This window comes from Mus pahari, chromosome 3 (assembly GCF_900095145.1).
Source record: "Mus pahari chromosome 3, PAHARI_EIJ_v1.1, whole genome shotgun sequence".
Lineage (NCBI taxonomy): Eukaryota > Metazoa > Chordata > Mammalia > Rodentia > Muridae > Mus > Mus pahari.
In genome coordinates, this window is record NC_034592.1 from 122,693,972 (window position 1) to 122,721,641 (window position 27,670).

General features: G+C 38.6%; 1 protein-coding gene across 3 annotated transcripts in view; it reads right to left on the minus strand.

Moving 5' to 3' along the window:
- The window catches only part of Tasp1 (taspase 1), a 232,291-nt gene that overhangs the window by 101,476 nt on the left and 103,145 nt on the right, over window positions 1-27,670 (minus strand). For 2 of the 3 annotated variants that reach the window (XM_029537039.1, XM_029537038.1), the window contains exons 9-10: window positions 10,824-10,943; window positions 6,707-6,785 (exon numbers count right to left, since the gene is read on the minus strand). In XM_029537039.1, coding sequence (XP_029392899.1) covers window positions 6,707-6,785; window positions 10,824-10,943 — 199 coding nt within the window. The remainder of the gene's footprint in view (window positions 1-6,706; window positions 6,786-10,823; window positions 10,944-27,670) is intronic. The other variant, XR_003843524.1, reaches the window with a different exon arrangement.

A 27,670-nucleotide genomic window follows, 5' to 3' on the forward strand; every position in this document is an offset into this window, starting at 1 on the left:
TCAGCTATACCACTCTTGGGCATATACCCAAGGGATGCTTCATCCAACTACAGAGACACTTAGTCAACTATGTTCATTTCTGTTTTATTCATAATAGCCAGAAACTGAAAACAGTCTAGATGCCTCTCAATAGATGGAAGAATAAAGAAAATGTGTTAGGTTTACACATTGGAATACTACTCAGTGTTTAGAAATTAAAACACGAAATTTGCAGATAAATAGAACAAGAAAAAAAAATCTTCCTGCATAGGGTAATTCAGACCCTAAAATACAAATATGGTATATATTCACTTATATATGAATATTAGCTGCTAAGTCAATAATAATAAAGCTACAAGCTATAGAATTACAGAGGTTCTGGGCTGGTGAGATTGCTCAGCGGATAAGAGCACCGACTGCTCTTCCAAAAGTCCTGAGTTCAAATCCCAGCAACCACATGGTGGCTCACAACCATCCATAACAAGATCTGATGCCCTCTTCTGGAGTGTCTGAAGTCAGCTACAGTGTACTTACATATAATAAATAAATAAATCTTTAAAAAAATGAATTACAGAGGTTCTGAATAGAATAAAGGGCGTGGAGAATAGACATGGACAGCTTTCTCTAGAAAAAGAGAAACAGAAAAGATAGGTATTGTTCGATTGGAGGGAGTGGGGCTGGAATGGGAGGAACAAGTGGAGTGGGAGGTAGAGGGAATACGGGGAGAAAAAGGTAAAACAAAACATTTGAGGAGTAATATGGAAGCCTAATACAGTAGAAGAGTGTTTTGATCAAATATAAGCTGGGAAAGGAAAAATACAAAGGTATGGTTCAAAGATAACAGAGGCACCAGGAAGTGGAATGAAACTAAATCCTGTGTTCAGGGAGATAAATGGATTAAGGATATTTAAGTGGAATTAAGGGAGTGGTGACCTTCAGGCAAGACCCCAACTAGCTAAGCTTCCATCTTGTGAAAAGAATGTCCCCAAAAGAACACTGGCACCTATTCTAAATTTACAATGCATTTACAGTTGTATGATGCATAGTTATAACATATATAGGTATTATTGTGATCTGGTTATTGTTTATGTATTTGCAGTTTTATGAGGAATAGTAAGATCATGCTGTGTATTATTATGGCTAGATTATTGTTTTCATTTGGACATAAGGGAATATGATTGTGTGAAATTGACAAGGAGTAGACTGTGATGGCTATTCTTGGTTGCCAACTTGACTATATCTGGAATGAACTACAATCCAGAAATGAAGGGCACACCCGATCTGTATCTTAAGGCTAAAAGACACAGCTTTTTGATATGGATCTTGAGGTGGGACAACTCTCATCCTGATCGACACACGCTTTTAATCCAGATCTTGAGGCATAGTGGCCATGCTTATAAAGATCTATAATAAAAAGGAATTAAAAGAAAAGCTTAGGTCCAGGCATGGTAGTATATGCCTCTAATCCCAGCACTCAGGAGACAGGGGCATGCAGATCTCTGAGTTCAAGGCCAGATGGTCTATAGAGCAAGTTCCAGAATAGCCAAGTTACTGAAAACAGAAAGCTGGAGAAGATGTAATTGAACAATGGAGCCATGTTCTAGCAAGCAGCAGAACTTGGCAGCTTCAGTCATGTAGTTCTGGCTTTAGACTCAAGGAGGGACTATAGAAAGCCACTAAGGCCATGACTTTTTCAAGGCTGTCCCTACATGTTGGCCCAGAAACACCATTGTGTGAGGCAGTCATAGTTGTGCCTTTTGCTGGCAGGTGGACTGGGTAATGTGTGAGAGTTACCAAGGTGATACTGGTTTTGAAGGCATGAGGGGGTCATGAAGAGCAGCTGGAGCTTGGCACTGTGAGAGGGCAATAGGGGCCATTAGTGAAGGCACAGCCTCAATGGCAGCTGAAGGCCCAGGACTGAAGGATAAATAATGCAGAGAAGTTTAGACCTGGCACCCTAAAGAGAGCCTGGGAAAGGCTACTGTGAATGTGCAGACCAGCTGCTGCAGAAGACCTCATGGCTTTGGAGATGCCAGTACCACAGGATGAGTACCAAGAACAGTAGCAGCAGAAGCTGTGTTCAGAAGCTGTAAAGTCTGAATTGCCTTAGAGACCCCAAAAGGTTAGAGATGCCAGAACTCTGGGATATCTGCCGAGGAGAGCTGCTAACAGGGAATGGAACCAGCACAAGAAAAAAAAGTGTGTTGCAGTCAACAAAGCTGAAAGGAAAGGAGTTGGAGAGCTGAAGAGCATTTTAACATCAGACATGGAGGAAAAGAGTTTGGAATGTGCCCAGCTAGTTGTCAGTCTTGCTTTGGTATGTGATCTGATTTTTTTTTAATTTTGAAATTATAGGGGTTTGCAGTTAAGACTGCATGAATCTCAGAAGAGATTTGAACTTAGGGACTTTTAAACATTGTTGAGACTGTGATAAACTATGTGACATTTAAAGTTGGACTGAATACATATCTGCATTATGCAGAAATGGTTATAAGCCTATAGTGACTGGGGAGTAGAACGTGGTGGTTTGAAACCACCATATTTATGGCCCCCTTAGACTCATGTGTTTAACTGCCTGGCCCATAGGGAGTGGCACTATTAAGAGGTATGGCCTTATTGAAATAGGTGTGGCCTTTTTGTAGTGTGTCACTGTAGAGACAGGTTTTAAGGAGATAGATAGATAGGTAGATAGATAGATAGATAGATAGATAGATAGATAGATAGATAGATATAGAACCCATACTTCCTTCACCAGCAGCATGTCTGCCTAGATTCTGACATGTTTCCTGCCATGATGATAATGGACTAAACCTCTGAAACTATAAGCCAGCCCCAATTAAACATTTTCCTGTGTAAATTTACCTTGGTCATTTTGCCTCTTCACAGCAATGAAACCCTAACTAAGGCATCCCATTTTGGTGCAGTCATTTAGATTGCCTTCATATATGTATTTATTTTAGGAAGCTTCTACTATATTACGTTTCCATACTACTCCTCAAATGCTGCTTAGTGTTGGCAGTTTCTCCCTCATATTTTCTCTTACCTTCAACTTCCCACTGGTTCCTCCCATTCTAATCTCAATCCAAAACCTATACACTCTCTCCAGTTGACAACCACTTGCAAGTGAAAAGTTGTACCTAAAAGAGCCTAAAGGGAAGCAGATTACCTTTAAGGGCAGGCCCTATGCTCAGCAGTAGATGACCAAGAGAAAGCAAACTCAAGGGCATCTTTAGAGGGTCCCTGTTCATGTCAGAGCTTTTGCCTCTTTTAATCTTATTTTTTTTATTTGCTTTTTTTTTTTTTTTTTTTTTTTTTTTTTTTTTTTTTTTTTTTTTTTTTTTTTTTTTTTTTTGGTTTTTCGAGACAGGGTTTCTCTGTGTAGCTCTGGCTGTCCTAGAACTCACTCTGTAGACCAGGCTGGCCTCAAACTCAGAAATCCGCCTGCCTCTGCCTCCCGAGTGCTGGGATCAAAGGTGTGCGCCACCACGCCCGGCTATTTGCATTTTTTAAAAAATCACTTTTTACCTACAGGTTCTCTGCATCAGGCTAATGACCAAATTGCCTATCTGGCCTTGGGAAAGCCCTATCCAGACCATAACTAACTATCTTTTCTCTGCTTCTCAATTTTTACCTTCCAAGATATATAAACCCAAAAACACTGCCCAGGTCTCTAGATTTTCTACAATAGCCCAAAGCACGAGTCTTTTTTTATTCTGGACAAACAATTGTGAAATTCTGTGTTCCCTTTTCCTACGACTTGGAAACCTGCCGTGTGTTTTCATCACCCCAACAACCCCAGGAAAAATAAGAATGAAGCAAACCTAGTCCTACAGAAGGGACGAGCAGGGTATCTCCTGTCATCCTCCAGTTCTGCCATTTAATCCTTTAACTTCCTGCATATCCACATTCAACTGTGACTCTGGATGCCATAAACTGGAAACAAATGGTGCTGGAGACACAAAGTGGGTTCACAGGGCAAAGGGAGCTTGTGAAGACCTTAATGGCACAATGCTAGCTTTACCTGACACTGCATTCTACTTAGCAACATCAAAGTCATGAAGTGTGTGCCTATTCTAACTTCCATGCCACAAGCTTTAGACAGGGTCTGGTTGGTGAGTAGCTAACTGAAAGAGAACTGAATCTCTTTCACAAAGTGACAGGCAGACTCTCAAGACAGTTCCAAATATCCAGGTGTGAAGATAACACCAACTAACTCAGTGAAGAAGACATTGACTAAAACCAAAGCTAACATGATCCGTGACGTTGAGAGTAATGTGGGAAAGTAAAAATGGAGCAGTGTCCAGACTTCAGTGTGTTCATATAATTTTCTAAAGACAGGACTAGATACATTAGCTAATTTTTGATAATGTACAGTAAGATTTTTAATTGCCACAAAGACTAAATTGAAATTATTTTATTTTGTTTTTCCATTCAAAATAAAAAGCAAGAAGATTTTTTGTAATTATACTGGGATGTTTTTGATTATTAATTTGTATATCAACTTTGCCTAATAGCCTAGTAACTTACAAAGATATTTTCCTTCTGATACAAAGGAAGGAAGTAGGTTAGATGGAAGCCGCAAATGACAGTTCAGAAAACACAAACAAGTCTGAAATTACAAAGAGTTCAGTTAAAAATGGTAAGAAGCAACAAATAATAGAATAGTGGCAATAGTTAATATCTAAAAGAAGAGACCAGTGAAGGCAAGAAACAGCTAGGAGGGTGACGTGACTCAGCAGGTAAAGACACTATGGCTAAGTCTACCAACCTCAGTCTGATGCCTGGTCCTTACAGTGGGAAGAGAGAAGTTACTTCTGTGGGTTGTCGTCTGGCCTGGCCTCTACACATGCAGTGTGGCACACACACATGACCCCCCCCCATACATACAATAAAATTAATGTAACTTATAACATTTTTAAAGGAGAAAACCATTGGAGAAAAGGTGGTCATGTGGTGAGTACAAAAATTACATCCATAAAATGCACAGTGGAATACTAAATATAATACAGAAAGGACGTATGTTAGAGTTTCAGAGAAAACCCAGTCTAGACACAGATGCAAAAGTTAACAGACCTAGAAAAAAAAATCTCAAATCCTGAGGACAGCAGGGTCACCAAATCAGAAAGAGAAGGCATATAGAGAAATGAAGAGAACCCAACTGTTTTCAAGATGAAGAAATCCTATGACAATGGCTGAGGTGAAGCAGGTCAAAGAAGAAAAGAAATCAAATGCTCGAGAGAGCAAACCTCTATGCTATAGTGGGCAGTGCCTGGATCCTATATGTGCTGTATAGAAAACGTCCATGACAGCCATGCTTTCTGCTCTGAAGAACTGAGCTTCTTAACTGCAGCAAGCACGAAAGAAAGATAAAAAATAAAAATGAAAAATGAAGAGGAAGGAAGAGCACGAACAAGAAGGAAAAGGAGGAAAGGAGAGGCACTGGGGAAGGAGGAGGAGGAACAGACAGTGAAGCACCTGATCAAGCACTTGAGCATCAGCAGACAGTGACTGGCAGTGGGCTGGCAGGTGTGTGCGCACGTGTGTATGTGTGTGTGTGTGTGTGTGTGTGTGTGTGTGTGTGTGTGTGTGTGGAGAGGGTCCCAGGCAGTGTGTCTCCTGATTGGGCCCCGCATGGGTCTTCAATGGCATAGACTAAACTGTAGTTGGAGCTTTAGTTTTGAGAAGATACTTGAGAATTATTCACCTCCCAGCCATGTTCAAATACACAAGGTTTTTACTTTTGCTCTGTTTACTCTTTTGTATCCTCAAGGACACAATATCTTACTTTTGGGCTGTTCTACCATCCTCTTTTTTCCTTTTTTTTTTTTTTTTCCCCGTTTTTCGAGACAGGGTTTCTCTGTATAGTCCTGGCTGTCCTGGAACTCACTCTGTAGACCAGGTTGGCCTCGAACTCAGAAATCCACCTGCCTCTGACTCCCAAGTGCTGGGATCAAAGGTGCCACCACTGCCCAGCTCCATTCCCTTTCTCACAGGTCTAGGGGACTATCCCATTCCAGGTGAAGATATCTTGGAGGATTCACTTGGGTCTGAAGTGGGGGAAGGCGCAGCCCAGCCTACAGGAACAGCATGTCAGTGAGTTCAAACAGCAAGCTACTGTCACAGACAACAAAAACCAATGTTGTCAGAAATTAAAGAGGCAAAGGGAAGAAAGGAAGACACATGTATGCTGCATGGATGTGATAAAGCCTGGGCTGTCTTGAAAAGAACAGAACTGTAGCTTAATGGATACATGAGAAGGAGTACTGGCGTTGTCCTACCAGTAGCATCACCACATAAAGAGAAAAGGCTTCTATTTCTATCATTACGACATGATAAATTTTCTTAATATGCGTACAAAGGGGTTCTGCAGTTTATTAGAAGGATAGCTTGAGGAAATGTTATGGGTTATATAGTCTGAGATATACCATGTCAATATTTCATTCAAGATATTACATGATAATTTTTGAAAAGTCTCACTCCTTGGGCATCATTTGTAATGTGTATATAACTTTGTGGGTCATTAGATAATAAAATACCAGAGTTGTACTGATAAAGTTTATAAAGCATTTATAATAAAAAACTAAACAACCTTTAAAACCTCCCAGTCATGTTTTTCATGAATCAATGCACTCATAAATGTTTCCCCCCCAAATATTGATTTTAATTATTAAATGATTTTAATTATTAAGCTGTACTCATGAAAAATGACCATGAAAGCTGCAAATACCTGAGGTACTCACAGCTGTGGAGTAGGGGTTCTGAGCGCCAGCATTCTCAGCCCAGCAGCCGCACCCATAAAGAGCAGCCTAGGGAAACAGAGGACAGATGCAGATAATACTTCCTAAATGTTACAGGTCATTACCAGCTTTCAATACAGTATCCATCTAATAAAGCAAAGGTTATTAACGATACCCAAAATAGACAATAAAACAAAATATAAAGTATCATAGTGAAACCTGTTATACCATATGCTAATTATAAATAAAAATGTAAGAGCCCCCAATCTCAAAAAAACAATGTGGACTAAAAAGAAGGGGAAGCCTGAGGAACCGCATAAGAGCTGTCTTCTTGTGCACACACATGTACTTGTACACATACACACATGGAGAAAACATAAAGTAAAAAATAGTTTATAACAGAAGTTGCATAAAAACTCTGCAAACAACAGCTTTAAAACTCTCAAGGATGTTGCATTACTGCTATCCTCACTCTGCCACGCCAAGGACACCAGAACTTATTCTTCCTACATAACTGTATCTTTGACGAATCTCTCTCTGTCTCCTTCACTCTTTCTCCCTACTAGCTAGAAACATACAATAAACCAATATATACTTGAGTTAAACCATATTATACCTCATAAATATATGCAGGCATTTTATGTCATTCAAAAAATTAATAGGGCTTAAGAGATGGCTCAGAAGAAGGAGGCCCAGAATTTAGATCAAACCTACATCAAAAGTCAGGCAGGCATGGCAGTCACCTGTAATCCCAGAACTAGACAGTCAGAGACATATTCCCAAGGGCAAGCTGAGCAGCTTGACAAGTCAGAGTCAGGAAGCAGGGATACCGGTCTCTGACATCAGTTACCACGTTAGGATGCTCATTTTACAGAAAGCGATCATCCTGAGACAGTTGTATAATCTATCACCTATAGAAATATTTTTACTACATAACACTTTTAATACAGTTTTACTGCCAAAAAAGGTAGGAAGTTTTTAAACATGTTTTAAAAGCTTGCTTAAAATGGCTTCATTTTACTCAAAAAGTTGAAAAATAAAGGACAAAGTCTATTTTATTACTGCATTATTTGTTACTATGCCAACTAAATAATGGTTAAGAAGGAAGATAGCTTTAGGCCATGATATTAAAAGTAAATATTATAAAAAGAATTTTCTGAAGAGAAAAAAAAAGGATGAGCAACATTGTGCATCCTTTCTTAAGAAAGCATCTTCTCTGACTTTCTGAAAAGTGCCTTCATTTTTTTTTTTTTAAACTAAGGTTTTGGATGATTAGGATAATACCCAGGGGCGGGACAGGACATGGGAAAATGTCCGGAATTCTCAGTAAGGCGCAGGAGTTTCTTCCACTGAGATCTTACACTCCCTTGTGTTTTGTTTGACTCAGCTGTGCCACAGGAGGGCTGGTTGAATGGCTTATCATAAGCACCTGCTGGCTGTATTATGAACTCCGTGTATTGAATCAATTCCTAAAGGCTTTCTGTTGTTACACTGACATAGAAGTGCTAGGAGGAAAACAAAGCATGTTTTTCAATACAGTGTTTTCAAAAGTAAGAAAAGATCTCCTAATCTTTGTGCCATATTGGATATTGGTTTTACTTTGGGAAGAGTTATTGTTTTAGATTTTTTTTCCCCCCAGGATCTCCTGTAACCCAGCCTGGCCTCAAACTCAGTATGAAGCTGAACTTGAACCTTGAACTGCTGATCTTGCTGCATCTGCCTCTCAGTGCTGGGGCAAGTGTGCACTCTCACACCCAGAGGCTGCTGCAGTGAGAGCTGGAGATGTTAACTGTGGTTCACATGAATATGGGAGATTTCATTCTGACAGTTTCTGGATTCCTAATCAAAGAAGATGGTTAGGGGAAAGCTTTTGTATTTAAACAAAAAGAGAAACAGAATAGCTACTGTAAAACATTTAGGTCTTTAGAAGGGAATTAAGCTATTTCCAGAGAGTAGAATCAGGAATCAGGACTATAGATGAAAGCTACAATAAATAGATATCTGCATCATTAACTGAAGAACTTTGTACCAGATAGAAAGGCTCGATAGGATACCATGTTCCTATATAAGGTAGTGAGTTCTCATAATAGAAACAGATAGTTGCTTCATGGACATTCCAACTTGGTAGAGGATTGGAGTGATTGGGGTCTAATAACATTAAATAAAAGATCATAGAATGCCACAAAAAGTTGACATTTTATCTGGGTCCTCTGTTCTGCAAGTGTGTAGCCAATGTCAGCTATAGCTATTAATAACAGGGAAGTATGATGTGCGCAGCAATACAAACTGTAGCATTTCATCTTCCAGAACTTGGGAACTACTAAGATCAATTATTTCCTTATATACCAGCTATAAACTATAACGATTACACACTAAAGCAAGTATAATCTAATTCAAATTAAATTTTACAATTTGCTTTTTATTAAATATCTACAGCAGATATGGTAATTTCTACGTCCAGTGCATTTGAGCACTTACAATACATTGAAATGTATCCCGTTTTTGCGCATTTTTACTTAGCCTTTGCGAGGACATGCTTTTGTGCTTCACAGTTTTCTTTCTCTCTTATTTGATGCTTCGTATCTCCAAATTCACAACATCTCTCTGACCCAGCAATTTAATACAATTAAGCAACTATGTTTTCCTCTGCAAGCTCTTTGGACTTCTCTATTCCACATATTTTTGTCACATTTTAGCTTTCATAATTGTGTATTTTTAAACAAGGGAGCTGATCAATATATAAATTTCACAGAAGTTCCCTGCGTGGTGGCAGAATGGCTTCAAGACTTCTGGAGAGATGTTAGTGTCCTGCTAACATCAGTCCAACCTTAATTCTGCTGCTGTTATTATTTTGCTACCCTGGTCAACAAAAAATTAGAGAAAGTAAGGGAATTATGAAGTAATGATGGCAACTCTGTTATAATTCCTTATCTTCTCTACCAAGACATCCAACCCTGACTTAGAAAGCTTAATTTTCTTACTCTAAACTTAACAAATATAGTTCCATAATGTGAGACTGAACAAAGGCTTTTATAGTGAGTAAAAGCATATATACATATTTGGAAAATAATCACTCCCATAAACTGTCTATGTGGTAGGCAAAAAGGAACAGAAAATCATTTACTGTTGCCATCCGCACCCCACTAGTATAAGACTATAAGAAACCTGTCCACATCAAGAGCTAACTGGGGAATATCACTGGGAGCTTTGCAAAGATGTCTCCCACAAATCAGTCTGCTCCAAGCAATCACTAACAGCCAAGACCAAAGCGACCGTTCTTCAGTGTGAGAGAGGTACAACTAGGAAGTTTCACTTCAAATGTAAGAGAAGACCCACACGCTGGGTTTTAAAGAAAACCCTCACCGCCTCTTTAAAAGAGTACAGGAGAGTGCCCTGATTCACAAATATTTACTAAGGTCATAAGAAATGTACAAAATCATATCATAATGCCCACTGCTCTTCATCATTATAGTGCCCCAACTCTCACTGCCAAAATCATTATTAGGTTTCATTTTCAATACAGAAGATTGAAGGTGGGGAGGGAATATTGAAAAAAGTTCTGCAAGAGCAAGTGTCACATCAACTAGAGCCTCTTCATCACTAGATACAGGGATGACTGGAAATCTTAACTACTCTGTGAAATGGCTAAAGTCAAAGGAGAGACATAGAATGCCAGAATGTCACTGTGACTTCAATGAAGGAACTGAACAGTGTTACTGTAAAACATGTTCACACTTACAAAGCAATGGGCAATGGGCAGGGAGCACTGGCTCCTACTAAGTGGTATTTACTAAGAAAGGTGGAAATCAATACACATTTACTGAATGTCTACTACAAACACAGGCCAGTGCCACCCAGGCTGCTGGAGGGTCGGGGGCAAGGATTCCTGGTTATAAAATCAGCAAGAGCCCTGTCTGTCACCAAGAGATGGTGCTTTAAAAAAATAAAATTGAAAAGGAATTTTGTTCTTGATCTACATAAAGAAAATGTTCAAGAACAAGGGTTTTTATTTTTCCTAAGGGAAAAATGTCCCTAGTAGTTTAAAAGCTGTGCTTAGAAAAGACCTGATTTTGTTTTTAGGAGTTTAAGAAACCCACAAATCCTTACCTGCCCAACTCTCCCTGGATGTTTCAAGGCCAAGCCTCCACTGGAGACAGCAGCAGCAACATTCCCTTCGTGATCCACGACCACAGCACCCACCGTGTCCAAAGTGCCTGAGTCATTTTCCTAAGGGACAAAGGGACATGAATGTTCACCAGGCCTGGTGTGAGACATCAGACACAACCACACAGTGGTGAGTGTTCACCAGGCCTGGTGTGAGACACCAGATACAACCACACAGTGGTGAGTGTTCACCAGGCCTGGTGTGAGACATCAGACATGACCACACACAGTGCACAGTACTTAGTAGGCCTGGTGTAATTATAACTCAAAAATATCTGAACTAATCCTTAAGTGCAACATTTATAACTCCTCATTTCTTTATTATTTTGTTATTTTTCTCTTAATCTCAATTAAATGAATAAGAATTTGTGTGTGAAAAGATCTGTGATCTAAATGAGCCAATAAATGCTACCATTCATGTTTTCAAACACAATTACATGCAGACTTCCAAGAGTGAGGAACCCATTCAGAGGAGAAGAGAGTGGCATTCACCATCCTGGAGTGCAAGATACTGTCACCTTCTCATCAATCCCTTGTCTAAGAGAACCTTTATGACAGTCTCTTTTCTGCTGGTGAGAGTAAACTGTGTGTTACTAACTAGAAGGGATCTTTGTGTCTCTGTGCTTTCTCCCCAGTTCCACATATTTAAGGATTTAAAATGATAAGCAAATGTCTCCTACCAGAGGGGTTTTCTGGACATCCGTGCTACAAAGACAAACTACTGGGTAAGGACAGAATTGAAGGAGGCAGGGGAAAAATTCATTACCATATATTAAAAAGGAAAGTTAGTGTAGGTTGTTAGGTCAAGAGAAGTCTTGGTGAGGATAAGGTTTTCAAACTGTATGCCAAACCCCTGGCATGAATGAAAGAACCAAACATTCCCCCGGGTTCACAAGGGTAGTTAGCTACCCCACCACTGTGGCTGAATACTCAAGAGTACCGAGCAAAACTTATGTGTACTAAGGGATCCTTCGGTGCACTAAGAGGTAAAAAAACACAAAGGTATTGACTTTGGCAGACAAGGTTCATGGGGATGAAGTATTACATTTCTAATCTCACATGTAGCCACACTGAAGGATAGGTAGTCAGTGGATTCACAGACTATCATCCCAGAAGGCTACAGTTCTGCTCAGGCAGGAGCATAACTTTCAGGGACAGCATCAGGCTCAACCATCCCTGAGCAGGGTCTCTAATCCCTGTGTTATCACTCCACTCAGCATCTACTTATGCTTTGAGTATATGTGCACTCCCTGTGTGCATAACAATCCCAATGGTGATTAATTTGTGACACCCTAGTGTCTGAGCAAGTCTTTCTCCTTTTCTTCAGAGCTGGCTTCATGTGACATCAGAGGTTGCCACTGAATAAAGATTTAACAGGAATGACTTTGCTTCTCGGCAGCATTTATCTTCTTTGCTGGGTAAGGCTGAAAATCGATTATAAAAATGCACCAAAATGCACTTGAAAAACAAGATCTGATAACATTACATGGGGTTTTCATCAACCCCAAACCAAAAAGGGAGCTTTTAAGGTGAATGTGTTGAATATTATAAATCACTTTAAATTTTTTATCTTAACAACCTCAGTTACAAAAGGGTAAAATTGCAAGTTTGTCCTTTCAAGCTTTAATGCACAAACCAAAGAGAATCTATTTATGTGAAAATTCCTTGGTTTTGTTTGTTTTACATAAACTGCGATGCTGATGCAGCCTAAGCATTCTCCATGACAGATTTTTACAGGAGAAGCATGACACACAGAGAGTGATACACACGTTGACCTGCAGTAACTGTCCTAGCATTGAGGAAACTTCTCTGCCTAGCCAACCACTACAGAGATCTAATAGCCAATGTCAGTATAGCTGGGTCATCCAGACGGATTCACTGTAATGTGGTTTTAAAATAAAAAAACGCAGAAAAGAGGATTCTGTTCTAAATTAAGCTCTATATTCCTAAGAGTCTACAACACCTGCAAAAATCAGAAGTACTTCATAAATACTTCAAAACCATTCCACGGCCTTCATATACTACATGGCAAATTTTAAGATAATGAAGTAATATTTAAGGTCTTTTATGAAGTGTAGATAAATTGAATTAAAGACAAATATTGGTATTTTTGGCATAATAATCTCACAGAGCTCATTTGTATGGGAATGAAATCTTGGGTTAAAGCGCACAATCACTGTTACTAGACAGACTTACCATTACACTCTTACACCCCATAAATATTTAAAAGTACATGGACCACAGATACACATGCACCTATTGCCCTTGACTGAAGCAGGATATTTATGTTACTTTTCTGATAAAACTTTTCTGAAAACAACTAAGTACACTATAGGTTTTGTTGACTTTTTTTAAAGAATAAAAACATCCATATGAATTTGTCAGGAAGCACGCCAGTATTATGGAAAAGATTGAAATCAATTTTCTGACAGTGGTTTTAATTTTCTGTGCTCTAAGATGGAGACAGCTGCTATACAGTTATTACAAGAATTAATGGAAGTGGCATCTGTGAACTACTTTAAAACAAAAAAAAAAAAAGATTTTTCACCAGAAAATTCCAACTTTACCCAGGTTCTCTAATCCTGAAATATCTAATAGACACCACTAATCTATCTCTTGTCTCATTACCATTAACTGTTTTTCACTTATACAAAATTACTTAAATATCAACTGGATAGCTGTAAGAATAAGTCTTAAACCCAAAGAACGTAAACAAAAGTCCCAAGTGGGAATGTTTCAATCTCACTTAGGAGTGAGAACAGTCATGGGAGGTAGCGGGAGGGAGTGACCTGGGTGAGAGAAGGGAGGGCAAGGGGAAAGGGGGGAGGGGAATCAGGCATGGGGAGAGACAGGAGAGAGGCCCAGAAGGCCAAGAGAATAATGGAAATATGCAGCTGCCAGGGATGGGAGGATTCTCTAGGACATCCCAGAGACCAGGAATAAGGGAGGACCCCAGGAGTCAATGCAGGTGGCTTTAGCCGAAAAGCCCAACAGTGTGTATTTGGTATGTGAAGAGGCCACCTTCAGTAGCCAGACTGGACCCCTAATGGAGGGATAGGGACACCAACCCACCTACAAAACTTTTGACCCAAAATTGGACCCGTCTGAAAGAAATGTAAGTACAAAGATGAAGGAGAGACTGAAGGAATGGCTGATCAGTGACCAGTCCATTTTGAGACCTATGGGCAGGCACCAATCCCTCACACTGTTAATGATGCTATGTTGTGCTTGCAGACAGGAGCCTAGCACAGCTGCCCTCTGAGAAGCTCTGCCAAGCAACTGACTGAGACTGAGCCACAAACCAAAGAGCATACAGGGGCTGGTCTGGTGCTCCTGGCACATGTGTAGCAAAGGACGGCCTTATCTGGCCTCAGTGGGAAAGGATGCACCTAATTCTGCAGGGACTTGATGCACCAGGGTGGGAAGATACATGGGAGAGGGCAGCGGCTCTCTGAGAGTTGAAAAGGAGGGAGGCTGGGAGGAAGAACTTTGTGAGAGGAACTTGGAGGAGAGACAGCATTTCGGATGTAATTAATTAATTAAAAAAATAAATCTTAACTATATAAATGTATCTGGAAGTCAGTATGCCATGGAATTATCCTAACAGTAAAGATCAAGGTCATAGTCAATCAAGGCAACAACTAGAATACATGAGACCCTCTCAATGATTGGTTATTAGACCTAAGAGCAGCATCAGAGCTAGTAAAGATTCCTCTTGCAGCAAGAAGTCTCTGTGCCCTCCAAGACAATCCAGCAATGCCATCATGAGGCTTCTTTATTTTATTAGATTTACTGATGTGTATGAGCGTTTTTGGTATTTTTTATTATTATTATTTTCTTTATTTACATTTCAAATGCTATCCCGAAAGTTCCCTATACCCCTGCCCCTGCTCCCCTACCCACCCACTCCCACTACTTGGCCCAGGCCTTCCCTTGAGATGGGGTGTATGAGCATTTTTGCCTGCATGCATATATGTGTACCATGTGTGCCTGGTTCTCATAGTTCAGAGGCACTGGATAGCTTGGAATTGGAGTTACAAATGTTATAAGCTACCATAAGAGTACGGGAACCAAACTTGGGTCCTCTGAAAGAGTAAAAATGCCCTCACCTGCAGAGCCCTCACCACCATTAGCTGTACCTTCTTTGAGTATCTGGGAGGAAATGGAAAGATGTCTCTGGCCACAGGAGACCTAAGTCTCATTCAGTGTTTGTCTCTAGCAAGCATGCCTCTAGCAGTGACCACTGCAAAGCAGAGTCCTGTAAGTGTAAGCTCATGTGAGCAAAGTCTTAATTATCTATCTTCACATATGGAGACTAGACAAAACCAAAGGAAACTGTGGACAGAGGAATACTCATTGATTTTTTTCCCCCTTTTCTCTGCAAAAGCCTTCCTCTGAGCTAGATATAGATAGCTCTTTGGAACAGTACATAATCAGCATACTCAAGGTATTAGGTTTGATTCCAAACATGAAGGGGGGGAGAGGGGGAGGGAGAGAGAGAGACACACGGGAGGAGGGAGGGAGGGGGAGGGGGGAGAGAGGCAAGGTCTCTAGTGTTAAGTAATCCTTTCTTCCCTTTAACTGAGGTGTATTACATTTCCCTTTTCCTACAGGACCATGAAAATTTATATAAACACTTGGGACTCAAATCAACGCTTTATAGTATATAAAAACTATTTCCTAGATTATTCAACAAATATTGAAATTTTTCAACTGAAAATAGATTAGATTATGTGTGCTTTTAAGGAAATTCCATACTACGTGGATTATAATGGTAATTATAAATTCATACCACAGGGAAGCTCAACAAGAGTATCCTGAGAATTACACTCTTCAAAGTGCAGAGGAGAATATTTTCCAAAAAGTGGGATCTCTGTACAACATTCTGGGATTGGAAATAAGAACTAGGTAAGAGGTTACTAACTGCTGATGGCTGCTAGGAGAGAGGCTGAAACCAGTTCTCTACAGAGATGTGGTCCCTGGGAGGTCCAGCATGATCCAATGGGTGGCCCTACACACATATGCATAGGGGCAGCACAAACTGGACTCAGACAGACAAACAGATGGACAGATACAACAGACACGCAGAGACATTAGGTTGAGGAGACAGATCCAGAGTTCTGTGCAGGAGAAGGGGCTAGGGAGTGAATGTGATCAAAATATGTTGTTTGCATGTATGTATGAAATTATCAAAAGATAAACAATATATTTTAAAAAGTAAAAGGGAACTCCATTTAAAATTTTATATATGTATGTATATATTTTAGGAAGTGTAGATAGTTGTAGATTTCCTTGTGACATTCTTCAAAGGTTTCTGGTGCAATTTATCACTATGAATTCCCTCCTCTCCCCTCCCCTTCCATAAAACATCCATTTAACCCTTCATGGTTCACCATAACCCTTTATACCTCTACATTCTATCTGTTCTTTCTTGAAAGCCCTCACCCCCATGACCCTTTACTAACCTTCCTGACCTCCATGGGAATTCCAGACAGAATACATATATCTGAAGATTCAAAGCTACCATCCACCAATGAGAAAACGATGCAAAATCTGTCTTTCTAGGTCTGGGCTATCTCACTGAGAATAATGGTTTTCATATCCATCTATTTACCTGGGAATTTCATAGAATAATTTACTCTATTGTGTCAATGTATGACAATTTTACTCTCAGTTGATAGTAGATATCTATATTGTTTCTAGTCCTCAGTTACTGTGACTAGAATAGTAATGAACATGAAAAATGAATGGATGGGGTAAGGATTTCCCTACTAGACACTACAGGCTAACAAATAAAAAAGCATACAACCAGCAATGGATTAGAATTTTTGAAACTGTTTAAACTATTTTGAAACTGTCCCACAGACCAGCAAACACTATAGGCGATTGCCAATGCTAGCGGTTATCTTCAGACTCTATTGCTGAAGACACTACATATTTGAGTCATAGACTACGGAGAAAGAAGCCTGGTACTGACCAGGAAAGTCATCACTATCAACTCGCTTTCGCAGTGCTGCATGGTGCTTGTGACACTATCAGAGAAGGAAACTAAGCATCAATATTACCCAGCTGTGAACCCTGGAAGCTACAATAACAATTGGCCTGGCAAGATAAGTCAACAGGTACAATAGTGGCACGGATGTCCTGAGAGTAACCAACCACCTTCTCATTGAAGGTCTGCTCCACAAGTTGAAACCGATGCCTGGTACCACTATCAGAGCTGAGATTACAGAGTTAAATGGGTCATAGACCCTAGAGGAGAAACTACCACTATTACTTTGCTAAATGAATACAATATTAATTAACTGACTCCTAATTGCTCATATATATATATATATATATATATATATATATATATATATATAAGTAAATCTTATTATAAACTTCTGTTTGCAGTAGACGATCAACATAGAAACCCATGACATCAAGATGTAGAAAACGAGAGACTATGAAATGCTCAGAACTAAATGAGACATACATAACAATACTCCAACCAAGAGTCACTTGCTAACAGCAGGAGGAAAGATTGTAAGTGCCAGAAGTAGAGGATTACTACAGGGAAATAGTGTTTTCCAAACACAAGAGGGCAGTTGCACAAATGGACATACAGCCACTGGAATAGCATGCACATGACCTGATAAAGCTCAGGCCAGGCAGAATCCCATAAAGAAGGAAGGTGGTCATGAAGTTCCCACTCGTCACTGAGGAGCTGCTCCCAATCCATAGCTTCTGGGAGAAAGTCGGTTTTCTTTAAGGGTATGGCTCCTAATAAGTGAACCACATCCCAGTGGGTGGCCACATAACCAAGGCTAAAGGGGTGGCATAAATTGAGATTGATAGGCCAAACCAAACCAAACCAAACACCCACAATGCTGGGTGAGAAGGAAAAGGTAAAGTAGATGGGGAAGAAGTAGAGAAAGTGGTAAATATGATAAAAAATAAAATGTTTGCAATTTTCAAAGAACTAATAAAATGTCTAAAAATTGAAAAGTAAAAAAAAAAAAAAAAGGCAATGGTCTTAAATCTTGGTGTTTAAAACACACACACACACACACACACACACACACACACACACACACAAAACTTTCAAGCCAGATGATAGTAACACATGCCTTCATGCCTTTAATCCCAGCAGAGAGAGGCAGGCAGATGTATGTGAGTTCAAGGCCAGCCTGGTCAACAGAGCAAGTTCCAGAACAGCCAAAGCTGAAGAGAGAAACTGTCTGGAAAACAAACCAAACTTTCAAATCATGACTCCTATGGGCTTTTGTTCTCTGTAAAATAAAGCAATATGCGAGCCAGTGTGGAAGCAAAGGAAAATGCTTAGGACACCTTCTCTCCTGCCGGCATGTAGAGTCAGAATTAAACTCAAGTCGTCAGGCTGATACACAAGCAGCTTTTTCTCTCACCAGAAGTTAATTAATGCAACTATAAATCACCTTTATTCTTATTCATATGTTATTTAGCAATATTTACCATCTATGCATAGTAAGTCATTGATTGGTAAGCATTAGACCTAAGATACTGAGAGTTAAAACATTATAATGTTTTAATGTGATAATTTTTTCAAGCTCTTGAGGATAGTAAAAGCTAGATCACAAACTACACTTATCATTCCAAAACACTTAGAAAACACAACTGAAGGGCATTAAGCACTGGTGCAGAGCTGAATATGGTAGCACCCGTAACTGCAGCCCTCAATAGATGAGGAAGACAGACTGCAGTTTGAACACTGGTGGCTGCATAGCAAGACTGTCTTACAGAAACAAAGAAATTAGTTTAAACATTTAATAATAAACACATCCAATTTGACTTCTTACTTGTATAGAATAAGTGCTAATCACACTTCTAATTCTAAATCAAATCCTATATGAGCTTGATTCAGCAGCTAAACCCCTAAGTATTTATCACAAAGAACTCAAAGCAGTGTCACAGAAGACTTGCCAAGGAAAGTCAGACTTAATATTTGCAAGAACCAAGAGCTGGAAACGACTCAAACGTCTATCACCAGAATAATTTGTAGACAAATTATGATGTCATCAATAGCAGAGGACTGCTCAGCAATTAAATGGAACTAATAGCACACATAACAATATGTTTCAGACAAAGACAGAGTAAGAGAAGAAGGAAACAACACAGCAAGGATGTTTCCATTTGTATCAAGTTTTGGAACGGATCAAAACACAAGGAAAGCAGTTGAGAAGTGCCTCAAGTCTAAGTGTTATTATCGAAGAAGCATGAGGAAATGTTATTAAGTAACAGAAATATTATTTATGGGCTAAAACATTATACACATGTCAAAATTCATTGATTTTTAGATGTACTATCTTAAAAATTAATAAGAATGTTCAACTTTTTCTATTTCCACGTGTTTAAGACACAACAACACATTTTATAGCAATTATAAGCAAAAAAAAAAAAGGAAAGATATCATGGAAAGTTATATTTAATATATTATTTCATATATGTATGTGTATATGTAAATGTATATGTGTGTATATATGTATATGTGTGTATATATATGTATATATATATATGATAAAGGGGGGGAATAGGGAGAAAATGAATCAAATGTTCCAGAACTGATGATGGAATAAAGAATCCAGAACTGTGGGAACTTCTCAAAGGGAGCCAGGAATGGGAATAGGGAGGAGGGGGACCACTTATAATGAAATGACAAATTTGCAAAAGCTGATTTGCCAGAAGATTGTGGTTGGCATGGTATCTTCCGCCTCAAAAGATACAAGTCTAAATAGAAAACCAATAAAACTATATTTTGAAAACAAAATTTAATAAATATACTTGTGAATACCTAAAACCTTCCTTTAAAGAAACCCAGAGGGGCCATTTTCTATAAAAGTACAGTCTGTCTTGATTGTTCATGCACCCTGCTTACCACACACTCACGCGTGTATCCTTATACTTTCTTTGCTCTACTTCATCTTTTTTCTATAATATCATCATTTAAAATATTAACTTTATTTAAACTGCATATTATTTTTCAAATTATTTAAACTATTTCTTTTTTAAAATGTATCTATATTTTTGTGTGTATGTGTGCTGCCTGCAAGAACACCTGTGCACCATGTGCATACCTGGTGCCTGTAAAGGCCAGACGAGAAAGTCAGGTCCCCAAGGACTGAAGTCACAAGATGCTTACAAGCTACCATGTATATGCTTGGAATCAAATCCAGGTCGTCTGGAAGGGCAGCCAGTGTTCTGAAAGCATGCTGAGCCAGCTCTGCAGCCCCTAAGCTGTCTACCTCTACCACAAGACTAGAGGCCTTAAGAGGACAGGAACGTCTGTTTATTTCATTATCATAGCTCAGTACTCAAAATAGCAGGTGATAGATAGCTCTAAAGTACTTCCTGAATGAATGAATGAATGAATGAATGACTACTTCAAAGGAGCTGGCCATATTATGGCCCAATGGTAGAGCGTATGCTTAGCATGAATGGAGGCTTAGATCTCAATCCCCAGTATAGCAACCACTAGAGAAATACAAAAACAAAACGCAAAAGGAAAATCCTAGGGCCATCACGAATGTAAAAACATGGAGGAAAATCAGTGACAAATCTACATGTGCAATAAAAGCAATATTGTCTTTAAAAAACATTTTATTAATAATGTTCAACTGTTTCTGTTTTTTAAAATCTTCCTTTTTTGAGTTTTTAACTTTGTTTTTAACTTAGTTTTGTTTGCAGTGATAATTCCTGAACCAAAGGTCTCCACGTACTATGCTTGTGTTTCACCACTGCCCTCTGTCCCCAGCCCTGGTTATATGCTAGTTCTAAGTAACATACTTAAAGCATTAAAGTTCAGACAAGTTAAAAATAAAAGAACAGGTAGGAGATTTAGATCCATTAAGCAAATATCAACCTATACAATGAAGGCATTTTAATATCATGTTTTGCATACAAAAAGCATTAATAGAAACAAAAAGAATATGATAAATGTTAAAAATTCTGCTTCACTGAGAAGATAAAATAAGTCTAAATTCTTATTACTTAAAAACGTATATGAAGTGGCTTTAAATGTATGTGAAGTAAAAATCACAAAGAAAAAAAAAAAGCCAGCAAACCATAATGAGCTATTTCAAAACATTTCTTCCCATCATAAGTAGATCAAGTAAGAAAAAAAATCAGTAAAAAAACAGCCATGAACAATACATTACAGCTGGATTGACAGGTGTTCATATGCTGTTCTCAGCAATTACACAGGAAACACTATCTTACAAGCACACATGAAAGTTCACAAGTTGTCATACATTAAACTATAAATCACAACGAATTTCAAGAAACAACATCAAAAAGAATACATGCCGACTAGAAAACACGGGAATCAATAAAATTTGAAAATTAAAAATAAAATACTTCTGAAGAATTTGTGGATTAAATAAAACGAAATGGAAACAAAGGCCAACAAATGATAATAATACCACACTTTCACAAATGCAGAATACAAGAAAATCAGTGCTAGGAAGGAAATTTACATATACGATGCTGATTCTGGAAAACTAATGTCCAATCAAAGAACTCAGAAAGAGAGCAGGTTAAACACAGTATCTAGAAAAAAGAAATTGGAGGAAAGATGAAAAAATTAATGAAGAAATTAACACTACATAGAGATCAAAACAAGCAAATTTGGTTCGGGGGGAATTGTTAAGTAAACTGAATGAATTCAATCTAATACACAACCATTTTCTTTACCGCTGACATCTCAGCAAAAGACCATTCCCATTGGCTTCTCCACTACCAGGCCGCCCCAACCCCTCTTCCCACCCCAACCCCCATCTTAAAATACTGCAGCCTTGAAATACTCCAAAAAAGGATTTCCCAGAGACTTCTTTGCCTTTAAACTCCCCTAACACAATGCTCTTCCCACTCCCAAGACACTCTACACTGGTTTGTTCTGGGCTAGTTTGGGGATTCCTGTGTAAAGAATAAATTCTATAAAACAAAAACTCAACTCTTTAGACTCTCTGAAGGAGAATCTTGCTCACATGGCAGAAGCTGCTTTCCTGGTAGGGATCTAGTTCCATTTCTGATTGTGGCATGCAGATCTTCCCTGGGTCCATGCTTTTGCACAACATCTCCATGAGGCCTGTCCTTTTAGGTCACTGCTATGGGTCCATGGCTGCCTCCACACTCACTACACTCAAGTCCAGACCATTTCTCACACGAGAGTGACTCTAGTTCAGGAAGGTTTACATGCCCATTGGTCTACTGTTCCAAATACACGTCTAAACACTTACCCATCAAACACTGCGCCTCTCACTCTATCTACAAAGAAATACATGTCTTGGTTTTGACCATACATCCCTACATTCAATGTCTTATCTGCCTGCTTTACTGCCTTCTCATGCACTGAGGTCATTCTACACTGTATTATACTCTTCTTATTTCTGACTCAGTTTTCTTTACTCCAAAATTTCCAATTTCCTAAAAGCTCTAATAAGTGATACTCATCCCAAAGTTTTGCTTCAACTTTTGTTTTCTCCCCTGGAAAGCTTGGCTATCAAATCAAATAGATAAAAGTGTTATAATCAAACCAACATCTGAAAACCCACCAAAAAGGAGGCATTTCATAGAGGCACACGCATCATACTATTTCACTGACAGCGACAGTACCCCATGATAATGGGATATGAATTCAGTACCTAGGAAGATTAAAAGACACATAAATAAGCAAGCTAAAACACTGTTAATTAAATAGATGGCAACAAACTCTTTTATAAGAGCAGGCGACGCTTTTCAATTTAGTTGTCCAATTTAGCTCTTTCAAGGAACACCTGGCCAAAGCCTGGAACATAGGCCTTTCTTTCATTTTGGGTTACCCTCACTTTCTCTGGATAAAATTACACTCTTAAATGCCAGAACTCCACTGGCCTTTGAACTGAGTCTTAAAGCAGTGGGGAATAGCAGATAAAGGACTAGAAAGTAACACAGGCAATCTGGAGCTTATTCCTGCCAGAGAAACACTGTAACAATTAGGATGGGCCGCTTGACCTGGATTTAAATGGGACCCTCTCCATATTGAAGAAGAATAATTAATACCGACTTAATAAAACACTACTAAGTTGCTTTATATGCCATGAGATTTTACAGGCAGAACTCTATCTATTTGGCCAGTTAGTTATGAGTATATCCAGAAAACCAAGAATTATTCAAACTCATAAAAATTTAACTAAGGGCAAGCATATTAAAAAGTAAAATGAAAGTGAAATGTTCATAATGCTTTTGTTCTCAAGTAAATTCAGATCTTATTAGAAAACAGAGAAGTCAAAAAGAACTAAAGAAATGGTGAGGAGCACTGTATATTTTAGGACATAAATAATATAATCTAGAGTATCAAATGTCATTCAATTTAACCTCAACAATGTTTGCAAAGGTTTATGACACTCAAAAGCCTACATTTGACACAAGTAGTTCCTAGGACGAGCCCTGTTCAAACATACTTGTAAACATTCTCCTCCTTTGGTCCCAGGTACAGTTAGAACAGGTAAAAGAGTTGGGGTGGGAAAACACCTCTGGGTGTGGACACTTCCATTCTGTAAGACCTTTGTCCACACTTACAAATTCACACATCAAAATAAACATGTGCCAAGAAATGAGTGGGCATTCTTGGTGTGCTAAGGCTTAATTCTTTCCTAGGATGTGAGGGACATGGCCTGGAAGTACATTTGTAAAACTGGCATTTTTACCCTCTGTAACAGGAAAGGTACTTGCTCATATTTCTCTAGGTGAGCACGCCCCCTTGTGGGTATTTCCATACTTACCTTTTCAGAAGTCTATTTCCTAGTCATGTCTCCCTTTCCTGCTTAGGTATCTAATATCACTCCTTAATAGCTACAATACTGAAGAAGTAACAGTACTATTTAATACTTTAACCTAACTTCTACTTTTTGTTGTAAATTCCGATATAAGAGTTTATTATCAAAAACTGAAGCACGGCTTTTGACCCAGCATATATTTAACCATCTAAGAAAATCAAACTTTTGTTGAGTCTACAAGATAAATAAAATAAAATGTTTTTTTCCTTTGAAATTAATATCAGAATCAGTTTTAGTTGGTTAGTACTAAATTAAATGATGCATTTTATGAACTATAAAAAGGATAAAATTAATATGTTCATCCATTCATGAGCTAACATGAATAATAAATCTCAAAGTGACAGATATAAAATGTAAATAATCCAACTTGAAAAGTACTTCCTGCTTAATTTACTAAATGGGGGAAAAAATGTATTTTGATCTCAGTGGAATTAGAGTAGTCCTTAAAAGAGGACCAGAATAAAACGTTAGGGGGCAGAAAAATAGTTGTTGCTTTGTTACCAATTATTATTCCATAAATACTGAAGCATGAGGAAAACCAGAACTGAGACTAACAAATGCATAAGTAAAAAAAAACAAAAACAAAAACAAAAAAAAAAAAAAACCTTCTAAGTCCTCTCCACATTCAGAGTTTCTTTGAGACATGTTATCATCCTCAAAGCCTGCTTCTATACATAATCTGGAACTTCACTGTGGCTCACTTAGGATTTTTAACTTCAATAAAGGACTCTTCATTTCTAATCTTGTTGGTTTAGTGTTGAAATGCCTCCTATACCTATATAAACATTTCTTTTCCTAGACTTTGGCAAGTTTCTGCTTTCCAAAAAGTTTTATTGAATCTATTTCCTATGTCTTAAGCATGGAATTCTCCTACATCATGATTCACAGATCATTTTGGTCTTTTCATAGTACTCTGTAAGTCTAGCGTACTCTTTGTGGGTTGCAGTTCTCTCCTTCCAGCACTTGAGAAACTTGACATAGACCTGCTTGCTGTTCCACACAGCATTTCTCTGACAGAGAAATTCTGTGAGAATTCATCTCACAGCCAGTGAAGTTCTGCACAAAAATGGAGGCTGCAGCGTGCTGGCTGCTAGGGTTACGTTCAACTAACGTTGTTATATCCAGTCTGTCGGGGCCACCTCATTGGATGAGACCTCCTACACTAACAATCAAAATAATCCCCATAGACATGCCAACAGGCCAATCTATAATGCAGTCAAATTCTCAGGTGAGATTTTTTTTTCCCTCAGATACTTCTAGATTATGTCAAGCTGACAGTTAAATCTACCCACGGCAGTTTGTGTGGTTGTGAATGATGCTTCCATTACTAGGCAATTTACTGTTGAAGACCAGTACCTACAGTGCCTTTCATATCCTGGCTCCAGAAAAGTTTGCTTCTTTCTAACTACTGCAAAGTTCAGTTTTCAAGTTTTTTCCATGCACTCTAGAGGTATTCTGCTGGCCAGCTCTCAACATATAGTCCTGTGACCCTAGCTTTGGGTTCCGTAGGAGTGTACTTCATGTAGAGTCTGGGAGTACCAAGCAAACAACTGAGCAAGGCTGGGGAAATTGAGGTCCCTATTTTTAAAGCCATATTTCATCTCTATGAGACTTTCTTGTCTCTTCTGTTGTCATGTACAAATTTTCTCTCCCTCTCAAAAGAGGGAGCATGCTGATGCTCTGAGGCTATATGTTTTGAGCGAGGTCCACATCACCTCTCCTGGGGCGTGGGCTTCCTGGACCACTGCACTATACGTCCGTTAGCAGTTCCTGAGACCACACATTGCTGACATTCAAGTTGTCTCCACTGCTTTCCAACTTAGATCAACTCAGATAAGAAAAACATTCCAATTTGGCCGGGGCTACACAGAGAAATCCTGTCTCAATAAATAAATAAATAAATAAATTTAGAAAAATAAATAAAAATAAAAATAGAATGTGTTCCAATATCACATGGCAAATGTCAGCAATGCAAAACTTCCAATTATTTCTGTATCAACCCAGCAGATGAAAAAAAAATCAGAAACACAGATGAAAAAGCTACTAGCAAAGAAAAAAAGTTAACCAAGGAAACTTACATTTAAGAAAAGAAACAAATATAAATGCTAGAAATTAAAAACTCATGGATGAAAAATTTTAAAAGTATACTGGAAAGTACGGTCAAAGACTCTACCAAACAGAAATAAAAGATATTCGGAATAGACAACATAGTTAAATAAATATCATAATTAAAAATTAACAAAGAAAAAATAAATGGGCACCAATCATTATATAGGATACTTTAGGATACCATCAAGAAAGGTTCCATGGGATAAAAATCTGAGATTAAAAAGTAAAGGCACAAGAAATATATCCATGAAATTGTAGCATAAATTCCCCAAATTAGAGAAATAAAAAAATTACTCAAAAGCCAGTGGCATTTAGAATATCCCCCCAAAATATGACCATAGAAGATCTTTACAATACATTTAGTCAAGAAGTCAAAAATGCAAACAATATCAAAATATATAAGAAAAAAAGGGCCAGTGACATAGCTCATTAGGCTAAAGGTACTTGCTGTCAAATCAAGAGACTTGAGTTGGAGCCCAAGACCCATATGGTAAAAGAAAACTTACTTCTTCAGGTTATCCGCTGACCTCCACATGCACCATAGCACTTGTATTCACCCAAGATGGGGGGGTGAATAAATAAATGAATAAATAAATAGATAAACAAATGAAATAAAATGTTTTTAACTGTCTTTTTTAAAAAAAGATGTAAGGAAAAAAACAAGCATGTCAAGATTAACAATAGCTCTTTCATCTTCAGTGATAAAAGCCAGGAAAGCATGTTTGAAACAAAACATTTCAAGTTTTGGAAGTAAATAACTGCTAAGCAAGATTGGTATATCCAACAAAACGTCTTTCTCTTTCATCACTTCATTATTTCTTAATGAAGTAACAGCATTTGAAGAACACTAAGGCAGTTTGAAGAAACCAAACCAACACTGCAGAAGACTCTTGAAGGAATACAACAGGAGGAAGATAGCCTTGATCATGAAGGAATGAACAAACTTCATGAAAGAAGCAGGTGAATGGGAGTTATCAAAGAAATCTTGTTTAACAGAGAAAAACAGCAAACAACACTGACAGGGGAGAAAGTAAAAGATAAACAACAATCTAACCAACCAGAAAACAATGGACAAAATTATAAGCGTTAGTAAGACTCTCTCAGTAATGCCCTTAAATGGCCTGGAATCGCAAGTAGAGAGTTGCGAGCTCAGTTGACTGAATTAAAACACAGACTCAGCTATCGGGTGTAATAAATACCACATCTCACTGGTAATGTTACCCACAGGCTTAGAGGTAAAAGATGAAAAACACTATACTAAGAGGATTGGACAGGATTGTACAGCTATTCTGGTATTACCGGGGGGGGGGGGGAGCACACTAGCTAACAGACATCAATCAGTCCACTATAGGGACTGGAGAGGCCATTATATGGGCTAGACAGGTGGCTCAGAGGTTAAGAGCCACTTGGAGGCATAGGTTTAGTTTCCTGGGATATACATATAGGCTTACAACCAGCTTTAACTCCAGTTCCAGGGGATCCAACAGTCTCTTGGCCTCCTCAAGCACCAAGCTTACAAATGGTGCAAAGATATACATGCAGACACAATACCCACACACATAAAGTAAATAAATCTTTTTTAAGGCCACTATATTTTAACAAAAGAATATTTCATCAACAAGATATAACAGCTGTAAATAGGTTAATATTGAATATTAGGACCAGCGATTTCAAAACCAAACAGTGGGCATCAAAGTCAGATAGGTCCTCAGACAATAATAGAGCAACAATACCAGGAGGCTTCACTATCCCAGGATTAAAATTAACAGCAGCAGCCGGGCCTGGTGGCTCACGCCTTTAATCCCAGCACTCGGGAGGCAGAGGCAGGCGGATTTCTGAGTTCGAGGC